Genomic DNA, 18,467 nt, shown 5'->3' with positions numbered 1-18,467 from the left:
CCCCCCCCCCCCCCCCCCCCATTTTGAGTTGTGCCCTGTTCATCTTTCTCTCTGCATGTCTCCTTTTTTTCTCTCCCTCATTCCTTTCCCTATAAATCTCTTCCTCCATCCTCTTTCTTTTCATTATCTCCCCTCTGTCCCTCTCTGTCCAAAACTTTCCTTGTCCTGCCATCCCTCCTTTCCTCTCTCTGTCACATCAGTCTTATCTCACAACCTGACCAGAATAAGAAGAGTTTTGCCTTCTTGGCACCCCTCTCCCTCCCTTCTCTCCTCATTTCCACTGCTTTCCATCTCTCCGTCTATGTCACTTTATGTGAAACTGAGCCGTAAAACTGTACAGTTAGCATAATAAAAAGCTCCTAAATTGACTGCACACAAGCCACCTGCTCATCCAATTTTCTTCTATCCGCTCTTCTCCATTCTTCTCCATCTCCCTCTAGTCAGCTTATGTCTTGTCTGCTTCTTCCCTGTCTTTTCGTTCTGCTATCTGCCTCTCCGTCTCCATGTTCACTCACTGGTGCATTACTTGCTTGCATTAGTGTTGAGCTTTCTTGAAGTGGCCTGAGCCTGATTCATAGAGCCTCAAGCTAATTTGTGCTTCACTACCTCCACATCACACTTGCTCTTGACACATTTTTATGGGCATTTTAGCCATTTGAGTTCACATAAGACACATAAGATAAGAATGGAGTATGTTCTGGTTAGATTAAAAGACAGCCAATGTAACTGTGACTAATGTGGTTATTAGAATGACAAGATAATGATTTAGCTTTATTTGTAAGGGACTGTGCTAATCTCTTTTCAGCAGACAAGACGAAAACAATAAATGAGCTAGCGTTAGCTCAGAAAGACAGTTTTCAGTAGTCTCTGGCCATGTTAAAGACGAACCCAAAATAGAATAAAACAGTAACATCTTGGGGGGGACACCAAACAAGATATACAGTTGTATAGCAAGTGGTGGTAGCGGTGTATAGTTAAGCTTTTGCTAACTTAATAAGCTGTAGCAGCAACCCCCCCGAGTGTATTAAAATGAGCATAGGTGTGCAATAAAAATGAATCTTCCTTTTCATTTGTAAAGCTACATAGTAACACTTGCTCACATTGATTCCCGCGTGGCTCTGTTGTAAATAGATGTGGTGTTCAGTGAACTCTAGCAATGAGTTCTACATGAGTTTCTTCCCTCACTACTGCTGCTTCTGTTACTAGTTTCCTACATTTCGTAAAATGCCTTTTGACAGCCACCAGAGAACATGCCTGAACCTGTTCCACTCAGCTGTGGGTTGTAGCGTAGGAGACAGCTACAGTGAAAGAGTGACAGAAATTCAACAGCAACAACAAAAGAGCGATTTTCTCCACTCAGGGGGAAAAAAGCCAACATTTATAGCAGAACATGTCCTGTGGATGAATTGCATCATGTTGTACTGAGGCTACTGTTGGCGGAGAAATGAATTATTGTGCTTGTTCTATGGAAGATTTCTTCCTGTGTCATTGTTGAACATGATTGCAAAGAAAATGAGACCAGAAACAAGCCCTTGCTTCTTGATTGTGAGGGATGTTACACAAAATATTGATTTATAGATTTTTCTATTTAGCCAATAGATTTTGTGTTACGGCTGCATCGGAAATTGACACATCACATCACCTAAGTGTCCTTAGTTATTCACAAAAATGAGAAAAATGCACCACAATATGACAAAAATGAGATGCAGGGTACATCAAGACCAGATGTGTTTTAGCTTTATAGCTGGCATTTTTCCTCTGTTAATTAAGTAATCAATCACATAATACCTTTATTTGTCCCCAGTGAGTCAATTGGTTGTGCAGCAGCAGCATAAAAGTTCCTTTCTTCACGTCACATTAAAGTAGACTACTGACTGTGTTTATAAGAGACTTCTATCATTTAACATCCTGTATATTCATATTCCGTGTATATCAGTATTGCATCTGACCTCTCGAAGGCGATGTTGCGGGTGTCCAGCTGAGTGGTCACCACAGGGGCAGACAGCCGGGCTGCTACCTGCTCGTCGCTGGGCTGCATCGCCCCCAGAAGGCCCAAACCGGCGGCGTTGCTGCTGGAGGCACCGCCATTCCCCCGGCCTGGTGAGAGTGCCGTGAGAGACGAGACGCACAAGGTCTCGCAGAACACCAGCTGCCTGTCATGGTCGACCTCCATCACCTCTGCACTAGAGTCTGAGAGGCAAGAGCGTGACAGGCGGGAAGAGAAAAATCAGGGTTATGTTAGTGAGCACGAGAGAGGCTAAGAAACTGACAGTGGGAAAGTACTACAATACAAACAATACAGCCAATGAGTCTGCAAGACACAAACATGCAAATGTACAGTAGGTGTGAAGGAAAGTCAAAAGATATGATGACTGATGTCAGGAGACTGCAGATGGAAAGAGAAAAGAAAAGAGCAAATTAAAGATCCAGGCAGGCAGGGCCAGTAGAAAGTAACACAGAGAGGGAGAACATTATGCAGAGACTCAAAAAGGTCCAGGGAAAAGGTCAGAAAAAGAGGAATAATTTAAAGTGGTGAGAGGAAGAGAGATAAAAATAAAAGAAGAACTGGGTGAAATTGCACAGAGAGGAGCCAATGGAGAAAACTGAGGAGTGGAAACAGCTGTACAATGAGGCTAGAAAGAGGCAGGGTGAGAGGGATCATCCTGGAAAGGCGCGTTCACACCTGCACCAGTCACCACTGAATATTTGCTGCATCTCACGTTCACTTCAAATGAAGCCTGTGTGACTGCTACAGGAATGCTTTTCTTAAAATTCAGCTTTGTTCAACTGGGTCCTGTAAATTCATATGACTAGTTCTCACGACATGTCCGACCAAATCAAGTGTGTTTATAGTTGTCCGAATAGTTGTACACACAAAAAGTGACAATATAGTTCAAACCCTGATTCCTCTCTTACCTCAGCACAGCTGGCTAATCCCAACATGATGTTGTAGGTGTGAATGCAGGTTTGTCGGTTTTGGAAAGTTACAGAAATAACTGGGCTAAAGGAAAATATTCAGAACATACTGACTCCTTAACCGTGCAGCCCTGATACATCTGGTGCAAGTTTATTTTCTACAATACTACCACAATAATAATTGTGATTATGATCTTTCTGCTCAGTATTTCTTTAATACCTACATCAGACCTACAATATCACCTATGTAATTTATTAATAGTGTAATGTAATTTTTCATTACTGAAGCAGGTATTATTTTGTTGTACTGAATGCAAATGTGAATGGTAAACCGGAAAGGGGAAGAGGAAGGAAGAAAGGGAGAAGAAAAGGAGATAATGAGGCCCAGTGAAGGAATGACAAACACATGCTTACTTTACATTTCCAAGTCAATGTGCCATTTGGCTACATACTGTATTTTAAAGGATTTTCTTTTTTAAATATGCATATACACTTTCCTGACGAGAGATGAGAAGATTGATACCAGTCCATTGTCTGTACAGTAAGCTACTGCCAGCAAGCCCGGTGTCGTCCCAGGGTGTCAAATCCTGACGCTTTGAGAAAAGCCTGATAAAGCGCACAAGTACCCTTCAGCGCCCGCATGAGACACCCTGGGCATTCAAGTAACTCCAATGTAACCCATCTACCGTCATGTGGTCATTTTATTTCAAAATAGCAAAGCCTATCCCTCTCCAGCCCCACCCTCTCTTCCAAACATGTTTTCTTAAACCTAACCAAGTAGTTTTTTCATACCTAAACCTAACCAAACTGCATATATACCACTAATAAAAAGGTGTTTCATCTGCACGCTGAAGGGTACCTTGTGCGTCAAATACCGATGCTTTGTCAGGCTTTCTCAAAGCGTAGGAATTTGATGCCCTGAGATGAGAAGGTGATGTGCCAGCAGACGTTTTGCTTAGCACAAACAGGGGAAACGGAGGGAAACAGCTAGCCTGACTCTTTCCAAAGGTGATAAATTCCACATACCGGCACCTCTAAAGTTTACTAATTAGCATGCAATATCTCATTTGTTTAATCCATTTAAAAGCTAAAAACCCAATAATAATACCCAAAAAAGTTTGATGTATGCGCTCTCAGCAAAACATTTGTGTATTTCCCAAAATGTCTCACATTTCAGTCACTATTATTTTATTTGTTGTATTAAAGATGTGGTATTATGCTCATTTTCAGGTTCAAAATCCTATTTAGGGGATGTACCAGAACAGGTTTCCATGGTTTAATTTTCAAAAAATACCAAAATTTTGTTATACTGCACATTGCTGCAGCTCCTCTTTTCACCCTGTGTTAAAGGCTTTGTTTTAGCTTTGGAGTGATACATCTTGTCTCTAAATGATTTCTGTTGGGAGTTGCACATGCGCAGTTCCTAGACTACTAGCCAATCAGAAGCAGAGAAGGATGGGCCAATGAGAAGCCGGTAAACACAGCTTCGTTTCAGCTGTACATGTTGTCGACCAGCTTGGCAACATAGACTGGAGCAAGAGTTTCAGAGTGGTGAGTTATTAATCTGTAACAAAAGTGTCTTTCATCCATAAAGTTTTAACTGAGCTCTGTCTCTACATCACAGTAACAACTTTCTGTCCATTGACTGTCTGGAGGGTAGCTAGTGTTTGAAGGTGTGTGCTGCAGCTCAATGTTTTTGAGGGCGTGTCGGAGTAGCCGCTTGGCGAGCATTATATGAGGCGCATTTTGCTTTCATCCCTGTGTCGTCACAGAAAGGGAAGCGACTGGACTACAAACAAGCTGTTTTCAAGCAGTTCAGAGCAGAGTTTTCTGTGAGAGATGGGAACTCCCTTTGGGCTGGACTTTGGGCTTTTTCACTTATTACACGCACAAAAAAGGTACATAACTCAATAAAGGAGAGGGAAAAAGCCAAAAAGCATAGTACCACCTCTACTTATACTTATAGACACACTCACACAGACACATTCACACACAGTAAGTCTCGAGTTTGACCTCTGACCTTGTCCCCTGAAAATGAAGCTCCGGTTTCCTCTTTGCCAGGTCATCTGTTCAAAACCCATCAGGGTGGTGTCAACGCGGAGACACTGACCACTCTTCCAAACTCTGTATGTGTCGCTGGGACAGATACGAGACACCAGGGGCACTAAGGACAAACACAGACACACTTTAAATCAAACTGCCATTTCTAAAGGATATGTACAGAATCGAATGCAGCAGGTTTCAGTTTTCTTTCTGTAGTTTTCATTTGATTTATGCTCAATACTCTGATAAATCCATTTTAACGGACAAATTTTAGTATTATGTATGTAACAACAACAACAACAACAACAAAAAGAAATGCACAAAAACAATCAGTCATCCACTGTAAAGCACTTTTGATTAAAAGCACAAGCTGTTTAACTCTAAAACCAAAGCCTGACATACATTCTGCTGGGCAGGAAGTGTGTTAGCATCAGTGTCCAGTACAACAGGAAGAAACAGGCCTTCTTCAACCCCCAAAGGGGATGATAATATGATTTGTACTGACTCGTCGGTACTGGACTGTTTTACTGTCTGGAATGACACAAAGACTGGACTTACCCCAGCTGGTAAACTCCCACTTCATCTCCACATAGAAGTCCTGGGCCTGGACAGAAACAGATAGCAAGGGGAGGAAGAGAAGGGAGGCGGGGAGACAAATGAGACCGCAACGGGCATTGATAAAGAGGAAGATAGAGGGAGAGAGTTGGGTATATGGAGAGTGATGAAATTAAAGATGAGACTGAGAGCAAATTGGAGGAAAAGAAAAAGAGGGAGTGTGAAAAAATGCAGTTATGCCGCCTCATTGTCTGTTCCAAAGATGGGGGTACTGGCACAGAGAAGTGGTTGTGTGTGTGTGTGTGGGGGGGGGGGTTAATAATGGAAATGATGGATGGAGAGGAGAACGATGTGGATGAAAGCAGCAGCAGACAAAGAATGGCATGATGTGTGCGATGTTTGCAAGGGCATGTGTGCTTGAGTGCAAGTACTCATTGGCGTTTTCAAAAGTGCGAGGGTGTTGTGTCTACCATGTGAGTATGCTAGAGTTTGTGTGTGTGTGTGTGTGTGTGTGTGTGTGTGTCAGGGAGCCAGCTGGAGCAGATACACAGGAAGACAGACTGTGTGAAGGCAGTTCCTTGCATCTCTGCCACTGTTCTCTGCAGTTCTGCTGCTGTACCCGAACACTTTCCTCTCAGGATTATAGCCATCAACCTTCAGGCTCTCAGGCCCCAGCTTGTCTATCACTGTTACTGTACTCCTTTAAGCACAGCGCGCCTAACCCCTTTAGGGAAAAGCGATGACTCAAATTACCCAAGGACAAGAGGTTTTGCAAGATGGAAACACATCCTTTGAGTGTGTTTACCTTGTTGAATAGTAAACAAAGTTATTAACACCTTCAAAGAGTATTTTTATCTGCATACTCTGCATCATCTGAATGCATCGCTCCCCACAAACGCCCTTGATGTGTGTGTAGTTTGTGTATGTTTTGTTTCACATATGTCATTTTTATGTCTGTGCTTCTATACACACTTGTTTGTGTCTTTTTTGTGTGTATGTGTGAGTGTGTGGTCATTGGGGTATCTCTTTCCATGTGTGCATCAAAGTGTTTGTGAGTGCATTTGTGTTTGTGTGAAATCCCACTTGGCGCAGACGCTCCAGCAGGACGGGGATGCCCGCCAGTCTCTTGGCAGTCCTCTGGTAGTCACGGTAACGAAGCACGAGACGCACCAACTCCGGATCTCTGGTACTCACAGCCTCCTGAAGAACTGACGGAGAGACAGGGAGAGTAAAACAGAGCCAATCACTCAGGCCTCATCTAAAATTTATGTACATGAGCAATTTAAGGGGGGCAGCGAGAATTGCCGAAACTGAAGTAGGCCAGAGGAAAAGCTGGTACGACCAATTACTGCAGCTCGCCCATCATTCAGCAGACCGCCACTTTGCTGTTATTCTTACAGGCTGTTCTACACATGAACAATCACATTACAATCCCTGTTCTCTTCCTTTATAAGCAAACATGTGAGTAAAGGCTAACACACTCACATATACACACACCGTCTTAATAATGTGATAAGAAAACCCTTGAGTGTAATGTATTGCACCTACTGACAAGACACAGTGAACAGATTAGAAGAAACTTAGGAGGATTATTTAATGATACTATAGTGCTTAATCCTTCCACATCAAGATAAAAAAAAAGCCTCATGTTACACAAGTTTAAGGCAAGGCAAGGCAAGTTTATTTGTATAGCACATTTCAACAACAAGACAATTCAAAGTGCTTTACATCAAACATAAAAGCAACACAGGGAAATTAAAAAAGAGACAAATTAAAATATAATTTTGAAAAGGGAGAAGTAGAAAATAAAAACAGGATAGTAAAAAAATAGAACAGTAAAAGCTACAGTGCAGGATACAATCAGGGTTAAAACAGTTAAATAGAAAATAAAAACAGGCTGAGGGTTTGAGCAAATAATTGAGTTACAATTATTTTTAGTCTAGTATCTACCCTCTCTAGCTAGTCTGTAATCGGGTCCATAGCAATATTTGGGTCCACTGAGTTTGGTTATGTATTGGGCTACGTGCTGAAAACCCAACTTATCAGCTGGAAACCCCAAAGACCCTCGGACACTACAGAGAAACCTTTGACCTTTGATTAACTTTGATCCAGTTATACTCTGGACCCACTTGCACGTTTAAAGGTGGACAGAGGGTCCTGCAAATCACTCAGGCTCGAGATTTGAGACCACTTCCTTCACTAATTTTGGAGACGGATGACAGCAAAAACAAAAACCTAAGTATGTCGGTGGCATAATGAACCCCAACAAAGGGTGTTACATCAGCCAATATAATTTCAGTGTTTAAAAAAAATGAATTAATTTCATGCGCCATTAGTCTCCCATTGCCAGACCTATCTGCACACTACATTTGCACAGTGCCAGCAGTTAAGAGATGTCTGGTTGAAGCCACAGTTGTTCTGCGAAAGAGGTGGTGAAGGAAAGCATCGTGAGTGGTTTGTATTTTCTAAACCTGTAGACACGCAAGCATGTTCTTTAAACATAGAACCCTTTCATGTTAATGGAATAATATAATAAAGCACATCACAGTATGGTTCAAGCAGCCTCTTTATCACTTCCAGTAGATCCTCATAATCACACTGATGCCACTTGAAGAATTTGTCGATTATCAATAAATAATAACACTGTTCAATAAATATATTATATTTCTGTGTGGCACTTTAAGGGAGGATGGCACAGTTTTACTAGTGCAATTAGAGCTAGCTTTTCATGGTTATGTGCAATGATAGATAGCGTAGAAATACGCCAAATTTATATCATCCAAAGGAGACATAAGGGTTTAACTGTTTAAATGTGGTCATACGCTTTAACCACTGGTGTGAGATAGAAACTACCAATTGTCTCTAACATGGTCTCATTGTATCCTATAATTACTTTGACAATGATATATTATTGTATAAAATGCTGCACATAGCACATTTATCTGGAAACACACTCCAATCCCCGCACACCACACAATAATGCATAATGTATACTGTACATTGCACATACTCAGAACAGAACTCAGTTTCCCTCCACAGAAAACACACACACACACACACACACACACACACTCACCAGTCCATCCATTGCGGTTCTCCTTGCTAACGTCAGCTCCGTGCTGCAGCAGGACCCGGGCGCAGTCCAGGTGGCCCAGTGTGACAGCCAGGTGGAGAGGAGTCCGACCCCGAGGGTCCAGGAACTCTAAATCAGTCTGGAAGGAGAAGGGGGGGGGGGGGTAGAAAAGAAAAGGAAGACAGAGGAAAAAAGCAGTGACAGAGAGGAAATGGTTAATAATTAATAGTTAATAGTAATAGTTAATAGTAAGTGAGGGGAATGAGCAAAAAGGGGAGAGGAGCAGACAGAGAGAAAATAAGTACGAGGAGAGGAAATTGGGGTTAATTGCGTATCATTGTAGTGCTCTTCTAGTTCAGACAGAGAGGGTGGAAGAATCAGAAAAAATAATAGAGACACAAGTGTGAAGATGACGACAGAACAATGGAAAGAGAGACGGTGCTATGTGATCTGTTACCACCCCAACATGGCTTGGTGCTGCACTCCTGTATCCCACTTATTTCTTGCTGAATGGATGGTGTTTAGATGAACACAGACAGGACTGTCTGCACAGGCCTCCACACCCAGAGCTCTTTAAACAGCCTCATGTCTGCTAGTCTTCAAAACTTAGATCATTGGGGTTCGGAAAGGCTTTCCAGTTTAAATCCTGGCAGGGAAATGGGAGCAGGTAAAGTAAATAAGGAACGCAGTTCTCAAACTGATGCGATGCCATTGACCAAAGTATCTAAGCTACAGCATCTTTGTGACCAAAAATACATGGGTTTTCTTCTTCTGAACATGTACAGCTGTGTAATTCTGACAACAGTATTGCTGAACAAAAAGCATAATCGTTGCTTGAGGCTTCTCTTAAACTCTCAGCTCCACTCTCTATTTAGAAGCATGTCAACAAGACCTCATTTGTCAGCCATATGACATTAGTGTTATCTGTCATATCAATCATGCAGTAATCATCATTACTGAATTAAAAAGAATCATTACAGGGGGCTTTTAAACCCTCTCACACATATCAAAAGGCATTTTGTAGACGGCTATGGATAATTTTAGATGCACAGAATATTAACTTTTTCTCTTTGGTTTTGGTTTGGCTTTAAACCAAACAAATAATTCAAAAATGGGGGTACATGGCCATGTCAGTAAAAAAATATTGAGCCCTGCTTCATGCTTTTTTGAGTCAAGTAGTAGAAAAAAAACAAAGGGCCTGATTTACTAAAGGTTTGCGTGAGTAAAAACGTGTGCAAACTTGATATCAACAGCAAATTTACAGGCAAGCTGATCTACTAACGGTGTGCACGCAGAATGACGTCTATTAAAAGTGCAAAATAGTACCTGTTGTTCATTTAGTACTTTTGTCTTAATGAATATGCAATTTGGGGCGTTTCAGTTTTATTGTGGGAGCATGCAAATACCTTTATTTACTACACGCAATGTGATCTAACAAGCCTAAACGCAATTTCATGTGAGTGCAACAGCATCTGTATTTAATACGTTTGAAGGGAAGGTGCAAACTGCCAAGTGTTGCACAGAGTTGGCTTCTGTTATCGTTGCGAGAAGGAGACACAGCCGTAATGAAAGAAGAGGTAGAGAAATTAACAATATTAGATAATATTATTCCCTGTCGAATATATAGAAATAAAATTATTTTATTTATTCGATGGACTATATGAATAGAAATGGTTTGAATGGTTTTTCCCTTTAGCTTTGGCAATAGCCTACTGTTGTATTAACATTCATGCCAATAAAGAAGAATTTAGAAAGTTGCGTGGCGCTGCTGAGAGCCCCCAGCTGCCGTGGTGCATGGATCACGCGTAAAATTCATCCAGCCGGAGGGAATGATCACCAACTGTTCACAGCGCGCTGGTTATGTGCCGAATTCTGCCTGCCTGCCGAGAATTGCATGCACCTCGCGGGTGATAGCGGTCATTTATGCTTAGAAAAGAGGTGGATGCAAATCTCGGCAGGTAGCCTACAACATCTGATCTGCCGAATTATGCATCCACCTCTTTAGGTCATTTTTTCACACTTTGCTGTGCTCATTGATCAAACGGCCTTACCACCACATATATTTACTGAATGTCAAGTAATGGTACTTCTACTAAGTGTATTAAAATATTAAAGACTGTAAACGTTCATAAATTATATACTTCGAATCATTTAACACCATTGATGGACCCCACAAAGAATATTATAGCGTTTAAAAGCAGCATTTGGAGGTGCATGCAATTCTCTGCAGGCAGGCAAAACTCCGCACAACACGATCTGCTGGCATTTCCTCGCGTCTGGGTCATTCCAGCACACACTGTAGCTGTTTCTGCTGGGGTTTCCCAAAGCAGTTTTTTAGGTGTGCTGTCACAAGTACTTAGTGCAATCTCAGGCAGGATGGGCAGGGACATAGGATTTACACATAGTCAGGACACACTGATTGAAACCAACCAAGGTTCTTAGTAAATCACCCATAACAGGTACTAAAATTGCATATTTTAGAATGCACACGCAATTTAGTACTCTTTATTCGGGATGTTAGTAAATCGGCCCAAACTGTGTTGGATCAGATGAGAAAATATCTCTAACTATAGCAAGCAGATTATTAGCTTAGCTTAGCTTAACATAAAGACTGTCCGCAAAAACAGCTAGCCTTGCTCTGTCCAAAGAAGAAAAACAAAATCGACCTACCAGCACCTCTAAAGCTTAATGTGTTCATTAGTGAGATTTAAGTGTTGGCTAGGCGCTGTGAAATTATGCTAGCATGTAACTAAAACCAAAACTATTTCCCTTTAAGAGATTTAACAAAGCATGAAGTGTTAATTAATGAGTTTAAGAGGTGACTGTAGGTGGATTTATTTTTTTTTTAACCTTTTGACATGGCAAACAGGCTACCTTTTGCTAGCTTTTGCTAGCCTGTTTGCCCCTGCTTTCAGCTAAGCTAAATGCTGTCTGCTTCATATTTAAGTTACAGAGAGAAGTGGTATCAATCTTCTCATCTAACTCCCTGCAAAAGGGATTGAATCAGAAAGGCTAAAAGTAATAATATATAATAATAATAAATTGATACTTTTCAGGCATGTGAATAAATGCTGAGCCGAGGAAAGTATTGGTCCTAATGCAGGTCTTGTGCTTCACATGTATTTACAGGTGTCAGCCCAGGAATCTCTACAGGGAGTCTCCAGTATCATAGACATGTCATTATTGATCAGGAAAACTGAGAATACAATGCAATACAAGTGTTGGCGCGTCAAACTGTAACAGTGCCCATGTTTCTTCCAGTATGTTTATTACTACACGAGCTGTGGTGCTTGTACACCTGATGAGATGTCTCATTTGATTGAATCAATCACGCTGGCTGCATTGCGCTGCATGAAACTCCCCATCCCTCTCTCTGTCCATTCCCCAGGCCGTTCAGTGCACCACTCTTTTCAGGTCGCACTCCTTCAAAATCAGTGACTTCTACAACACTGATCTCAGATCTGCCTTCCAACTGAACAGGGCCGCCAACAGGCACCATTATGCATGGCCTAGGCTGATCCAAGGTCAGATCTGTCAGTCCGTTGCGGGCTTGAATTCTAATCAGGGATTACTCTCTGAGATAAGTGCACACAGAATCAGCACTTTAATAAAGACCTTCAGGAAGCTGTCGAGAATTCTTTCCAGGAACAAAAATGAAACCATTTGTAGAACATTGTGAGGGCTTGAGTTGTTGTTTTTTTATAGTGTGTTTATGATATTAATAGCCTCTTTATGTCATAAATATGGCTAAGCAGGTGAATTCAGGGAAGAGATCTTATTGATCCACATGAATTTCTAAATGAAAGCAGTGAAGGAGGAAATGTGTTAAAGGCGAAGTCAAAGAAGTAACTGAGAATAGACCAACCAAAAAAGAGCAATAAGGAGGCCGGCCTGAATATTTACTACACTCATAATGCATAATATACTAATAAAAATGGCAGTTACAGTCCAACAGTAGTTGACTGTTACGCTCCGAAAAACATACACTGTGAGCAGAGCCAGGAAAACTCAGCAGTTACATTATCAAGCAATTACTGCAGCCCCCTGTTTCTGGTATTTGCAAGGGAAATGAGGAAGACTGCAATACACAAAAACATGGATGAGCGTATGAATGCACGTACAGACACAAAGCTGCACATCATGCTCACATACACAAGGACTCACGCTCTTAAAATTTTTAAATATATACTGTATTGAGTTTAGAAACGCATAACTCAATAATAAGAACATAATATCAGGGTTTCAGTGTGTTAATGGGTGTACTATCTGTACGATCTCTGACTACCCACTCAGCTCTCTGTTCTCCACAGTTCTTTCACAAGCAACCCTAAAGAGACAGGGTGAGAGACAAAGAGACAGACATAAATAACGTGGCTAGTGGAACTTCTATTGTAAGAAACTGCCTGTCAAGCAACAACTGCAACATGTAAGATGGGCGAAGATGGAGAAAAAGAGAAAAAGAAAAGAGCGACAGATTGCTGTTGCAAATGATGGCTTTGGCAAACAGAGATATGGGGAGGGGTGAGGAAAGAGAACAGACAGAGAAAGAGAGTTAGAAGTGAGGAGGCAGAGATGGGAGCTGAAGGAGACAACAACATGCTGGAATCCCTCAGGAGCCTCGTGGAGACTGGGGAATAGAGGGAGGGAGAGCAATAGCAACGCAGGAGAAGAAAGAGCAGTCAGCTTTGTTTGTTTGTGTGTGCTGGATTACGAGTGCAGGTGCAGCATGAAAATAAGGCCACTTTCGGTGCTGTGTGTGTGCATGTTTAACACAAGCGGTGTCTCAAAGGACAGACAGCATGTGCTTAGGCAGCACAAATATGAAGAACTGTCAATGTCACAGGAAGAAAAAGTCTGAAGAAGGTGTGCATCATTGAAGCAGCATGAGAGAACGAGATTGTGCAAGCAAAACCCAAAACTAAATAAGCCATGGAAATGGTATTTTGGAGAGAAACCCTTCACATATTGTTGTAAGCACATGAAAGGGAGAAAAAAAGAGAGAAGCAGAAACACTAAGCTGAAGGTAAAAAAATAGATTAGAGAAAGTGGAATGTAAGAGAAAAAGAGCCGCTTGGCTTTTCCTTTGATTCTTGTCTTTTTATGGCACTTTACTGTCTCACAGCTGTTCTTTCATCCATTACTCCCCCCTTTAAGTGGCAGCGTGTAATGTAGGTGATTATCAATTTAAGCTTATTTTACAGCTGTACTCAATTTCAATTACTCTGGAAGAACTGAGGGTGAACGGCTGAAATGCAGCACGAAGAAACGATGGGGGAGGGAGGGGGAGGGAGGAGAGGAGCTAAAGGGGGATGCTTGCGAGGGCGGGGATAAACAGAAACATGTGGCAAGGTGGACGGAGACAGAACGAGAGGGCGGGAAAGCCAGGAAAGTATAGCAGTGGGGTGATTATAGAAGAAAGGGAAGATGTAGAAGGATGTACAATATATAACACAGGATGACACGGAAGCAACAGAACAACCCACTGAACTGTAGTTTCTGTAGCTGCCCCACCCCTCAATTACACTTGATGTAACTCCTTTCTTAGTATCCATTATGTTGGTCATTGCAACTCACTCAGCTTGTTGATGTCTGACAAAAGGCCTTATTTTTATTTTTGACCTTAATCAAAGTTGGAATGTCTTGACTGAGAGCATCATTCAACATACTTCTAGATTTTAATAGATCAGGGTCTCCATCTAGCAACATCTCCATCGTCAGCTCTCCTTTGTTGTCTCTGGTACACTAACACAACACCTACCCCTTGTCAAATGTTCAAAACAACACAAGTCAGTGTTTGAGAAACTTGGCCAAGAAATTTGCTGTGTTCATTCAGTCCAATTTGCATCAGTAATAGCCGTGACACGTATAAATTGAGTACGGTGACAGGCGGTGGTCAGAGTTGACAGAGCTCATAGAGAACTATAATTTACGCTGTGAGCTCTGGATAAAGTTCAGGATAATAAAAACTTCATTCATGGGAAACAGAGGGGGAGATGGAGGCAAGCAGTGGTGGTCTCTGAGCATTTCATTCTGCTGAACAGCAACACAGTAACATCAATGGCCTCCCACCATTACACACTGACCTGCAGACATATTTGCTTATTCAAATATGGAGTTGAAAAACAAAACAAACACAGTCATATTTCTATCACTTTTGGGGACATTACATTGACTTACATTCCCTTACCATAACCCCTACTGGCCTGAACCTTATACCCTAACCTTAACCTAAAAAGTCTTCACCTAAAATGTAATTATTTACATTATGGGGACTTGCATTTTGTCCCCATAAGGAAGGTGAGTCCCTGCAATTTGACTGTGTAAACAGATTTATATCCCCATGACATTAATAATATCCACACACACACACACACACACACACATATATATACACACGGTTTCATTCGCCTTGTTTGACTTGTGTGGTTTCGGTGGTTGGGGACATTATGTCATCCCTGCTTGTCTCTTCACTCGACAATGAAATCACAATGGAGGGCATACTGTGGTCACGTCTGTGATGAAAGGTGGGGCACATGACACATTTCTGGTGAGATGATGTCTTTTTTAAAAACTGTTTAATGTAACTATCACTTGGTCAATCACACAATAATAACAATGTATCTCATCTGCATATTTCACAGCAGTCATTTTAGCTTGTCATAGCAGGAAAAGCATAGGTGTAACTAACAATGTTAAGAAGATTGTCGCTCTATTCAAGTGTCCCAGTAAGCCATGAGTGTGACAGTGAGCCAACACTAGATGAAATAGGATGAATTGTCTCCCCATTAAGAAAGGCGCTTTGTGCATTTACGCACGAGGTACAGCCACATAACATCATTGATTATTTAATTATTTTAATCTCCCGACACTCCGACAGGATCAGTCAGGATGAACTGACAGCAGCATCTAAACATGAAAGTAATTCATTAAAGCACAAACACAAAGCCTAAAGATATGTATTTACTCGTGATCCATCAGGGGAGCTACCGTCTTGTTAAGAGGAGCCAAGCTCCCCTGTAGTTTGCACCCTGCCTACAATCTCGACCATCGGATTCCCGCAACAGGAAATAGCGTTTGTCTTTTACTCATGGATTTGTTATTCTGGTGCCGAAATGTTTCTCGGTGTTGATGAATTATTAAAAAAACAAAACACCACTTAATTTCGGGTTAAAATGCATCGTAACATGCGTTACTGAGATTGTAACAATGTATCAGTTGTTTTTAGTAATGTGTTACATTACTGCGTTACAGCAAAAAGCAGTACATTGCTGTAATTGCGTTACTTTTGCAACGCGTTACTCCCAACACTGATTATAACAAGAAAAGCAATAACAACAATGTATTTAATATTATCTTCAGCATATAAAACCATGCTGTATTTCTAATCCTGGACAGTCATACATTCAGACAGTGTACCTGTTGGTAGTCCAAGCTAAAATTTGTAAAATCAATTTCAAAATGTGTTGTAAAGTTCAATAAATAGAAATGAGATGATTTGAGAAGATTGATACCACTTTTGTGTCTGTACGGTAAATATGAATCAACAGCAAGCAGCCTGTTAGCTTAGCTTAGCACAAAGACTGGAAACAGGGAAACGGCTAGTGTGGTTCTACTACTACTACTACTAGCACCTTTAAAGCTCACTAATTATTAACACATCATGTCTTGTTTGTTTATCTGTACAAAAGATAAAGTCTAAAAAAACAACATGCTTATGTGCCCGCACTATTTCTTGGCAAAGCACAGTGGCTTAATGGTCTTGTCATCCAGGCAACCAGCTGTCAGCAGAGATTGGCTAGGTGTTTACCACTGTTTTCAGTTTTTATGCTAAGCTAAGCTAACTGTCTGTTGGCTCCAGCTACATATTTTTCATATAGACATGCTAGACACTAACTCTCGGAAAAGCGTATAACAAAACGTCAACCTATTTTGTTAGTAGTATAAAAAATATCCACATCAGAAAGAGCAATTTATTGTAGTGTGTTACTCCTACAACTGCAGAACTGGCTGTGACCAACTGAACAAACTAATCAACTTCCTTTTAGAGCTATTCAAACCTTTTGCTTTTAAAGGAATACAGATGAGATTGTCATTAGTATGCTGACGCTACAAAGCATTTTGTCTGTGCTGTTGTTCAGCCAGAAAAAGAGGTGACGTTATACGGCTGCATTGCTCCTTCAGTGTAGTTTCTGAGATTCAGCTCTCCTTACAAAAATGGATAACGTCTCACCATCAGCACTGTGTCAAACTGTTTCATTATAAGAAGGAAATGTTGTCATTATGATGACATATAGTTCCTTGGTGAGAAAACATTGCATTTCTAATGAGATGTGCGAATTTCTTTTGTTTCTCGCTGTGGCAGCTCTGCATGTGTTGCATACAATTTGGACCAAACGGAAGCACACTGTTCATGTTTTCTCTTTCTTGCCTCCATTTTTCTTCTTTGCTTCCTTACATACCTTCTTCCTCTATTTTTTCAAAACTTCTCTAATACTGCCACCACTTTTTAAAATACTTTACTTACAGATGTGTATCTCACCTTGCTCTTTTTTGCCTTCCTTCGCTACCTTCACAATTTATTCCTTTGCACAATTCACTAATTTTTTCCTCTCTATCTCTACATTCCCTTTCCTTTTTTCTTTTCTTTCTCTCCTTACCCCATATCTATGTCTTTTAATCAGACTCTTTTCTAGTTATCTTCTGCTCCCCTCCCTCAGTTTCCTTCATTCCCATCTCATCTTGCCCTCCCTCAATAGTGAGCTCAGTAGAGGTTGCATTATTGATAGGCATCTCTATCTGTGGCATCTGCTCCTTCTCTCACTCCCCCTCCCTCCCTCTTTCTCTCCCCCTCTCTCTCTCGCTCAGTGTGTGCGTGGCCTGATGCTGCTCGGCAGGTACTTAGGCCAACATCAATCTTTCATACAAACACCGCACACACACACACACACACACACACACACACACACACACACACACACACACACACACACACACACACTTACACATAATTGTGCATATACACGTACAGCAGCTTTCCCAAAATGTTTGTGCATGGGGCGCACAGGAGCAGAGGATGGTGATGGGAGGGAGGAGTATAAAAATAACTTTTCCTCCCCCCGCCTCCCTTCTCGTTTCTGATTCTACATCCAGAGGAGACTTTGACAAACGCTATACTGCCATGAAACCCTGATCCATTTCCAGTGTGACACTGCTTCAGAAATTAAAGAACAGTTCAAAACCTGCGTCATAGATGATAGACTGAGCAGAACGAATGGTGACGATAACACCGCAGAAGAATAACATAAGCTCTCGCAGCATCTCACTCATCTTAACGCAGCCGAGGTTAAAATTTCCACTTGTGCAGCTGCATTAAACCAAATGAAAAAGCTGACCTACATCCTAGCGTATATAATGTTTCTCTGTCTCACTGCACTTTATTTTGTTTACTGCCATTCTTGTAATCTTGGCAGATAGATAGACAGAAAGACAGAGATAGAAAAAGCACAAACAGATGAGGGATGCTGATGGAGCTGTCAGAATGGCAACAGAAGCAAAGAGAGTTTCTTTGGTGTTTATCTAAAGGTGCTGACACCTGTTTGTTGCAGTGAGCTGACAGACCTCACCAAAACGCGAGGAAAGACATGCATGCAGGCCAACAGAGAGAGAGAGAGAGAGAGAGAGAGAGAGCACTTATTCTCACTCCTCACACTTGCAAAGATGTAGGCACACTCACAGATGGATAGAGCACATCTTTTGTAGGAATGAGGCAGACAGTGCATATGCTATAAAAGAGCATAATCACAAAATGTAGCCTACTGGAGTGAAACACCACAGGTGTCACTTTATTTCTTGTGTTTGAGTGTGTGTGTGTGTGTGTGTG

General features: G+C 41.4%; 1 protein-coding gene across 3 annotated transcripts in view; it reads right to left on the bottom strand.

Annotated features, from left to right (window-relative positions):
* ankrd13b (ankyrin repeat domain 13B) overlaps window positions 1–18,467 on the bottom strand; it is a 66,797-nt gene that overhangs the window by 32,992 nt on the left and 15,338 nt on the right. For all 3 annotated transcript variants that reach the window (XM_046074010.1, XM_046074011.1, XM_046074009.1), the window contains 5 exons: window positions 8,591–8,726; window positions 6,598–6,722; window positions 5,518–5,563; window positions 4,937–5,080; window positions 1,950–2,190 (listed from right to left, as the gene is read on the bottom strand). In XM_046074010.1, coding sequence (XP_045929966.1) covers window positions 1,950–2,190; window positions 4,937–5,080; window positions 5,518–5,563; window positions 6,598–6,722; window positions 8,591–8,726 — 692 coding nt within the window. The remainder of the gene's footprint in view (window positions 1–1,949; window positions 2,191–4,936; window positions 5,081–5,517; window positions 5,564–6,597; window positions 6,723–8,590; window positions 8,727–18,467) is intronic.

The sequence above is a fragment of the Micropterus dolomieu genome, linkage group LG17 (assembly GCF_021292245.1).
Source record: "Micropterus dolomieu isolate WLL.071019.BEF.003 ecotype Adirondacks linkage group LG17, ASM2129224v1, whole genome shotgun sequence".
NCBI lineage: Eukaryota > Metazoa > Chordata > Actinopteri > Centrarchiformes > Centrarchidae > Micropterus > Micropterus dolomieu.
Note: the sequence above shows the minus strand (reverse complement) of the source record. Positions and strands in the feature narration are given on the sequence as shown.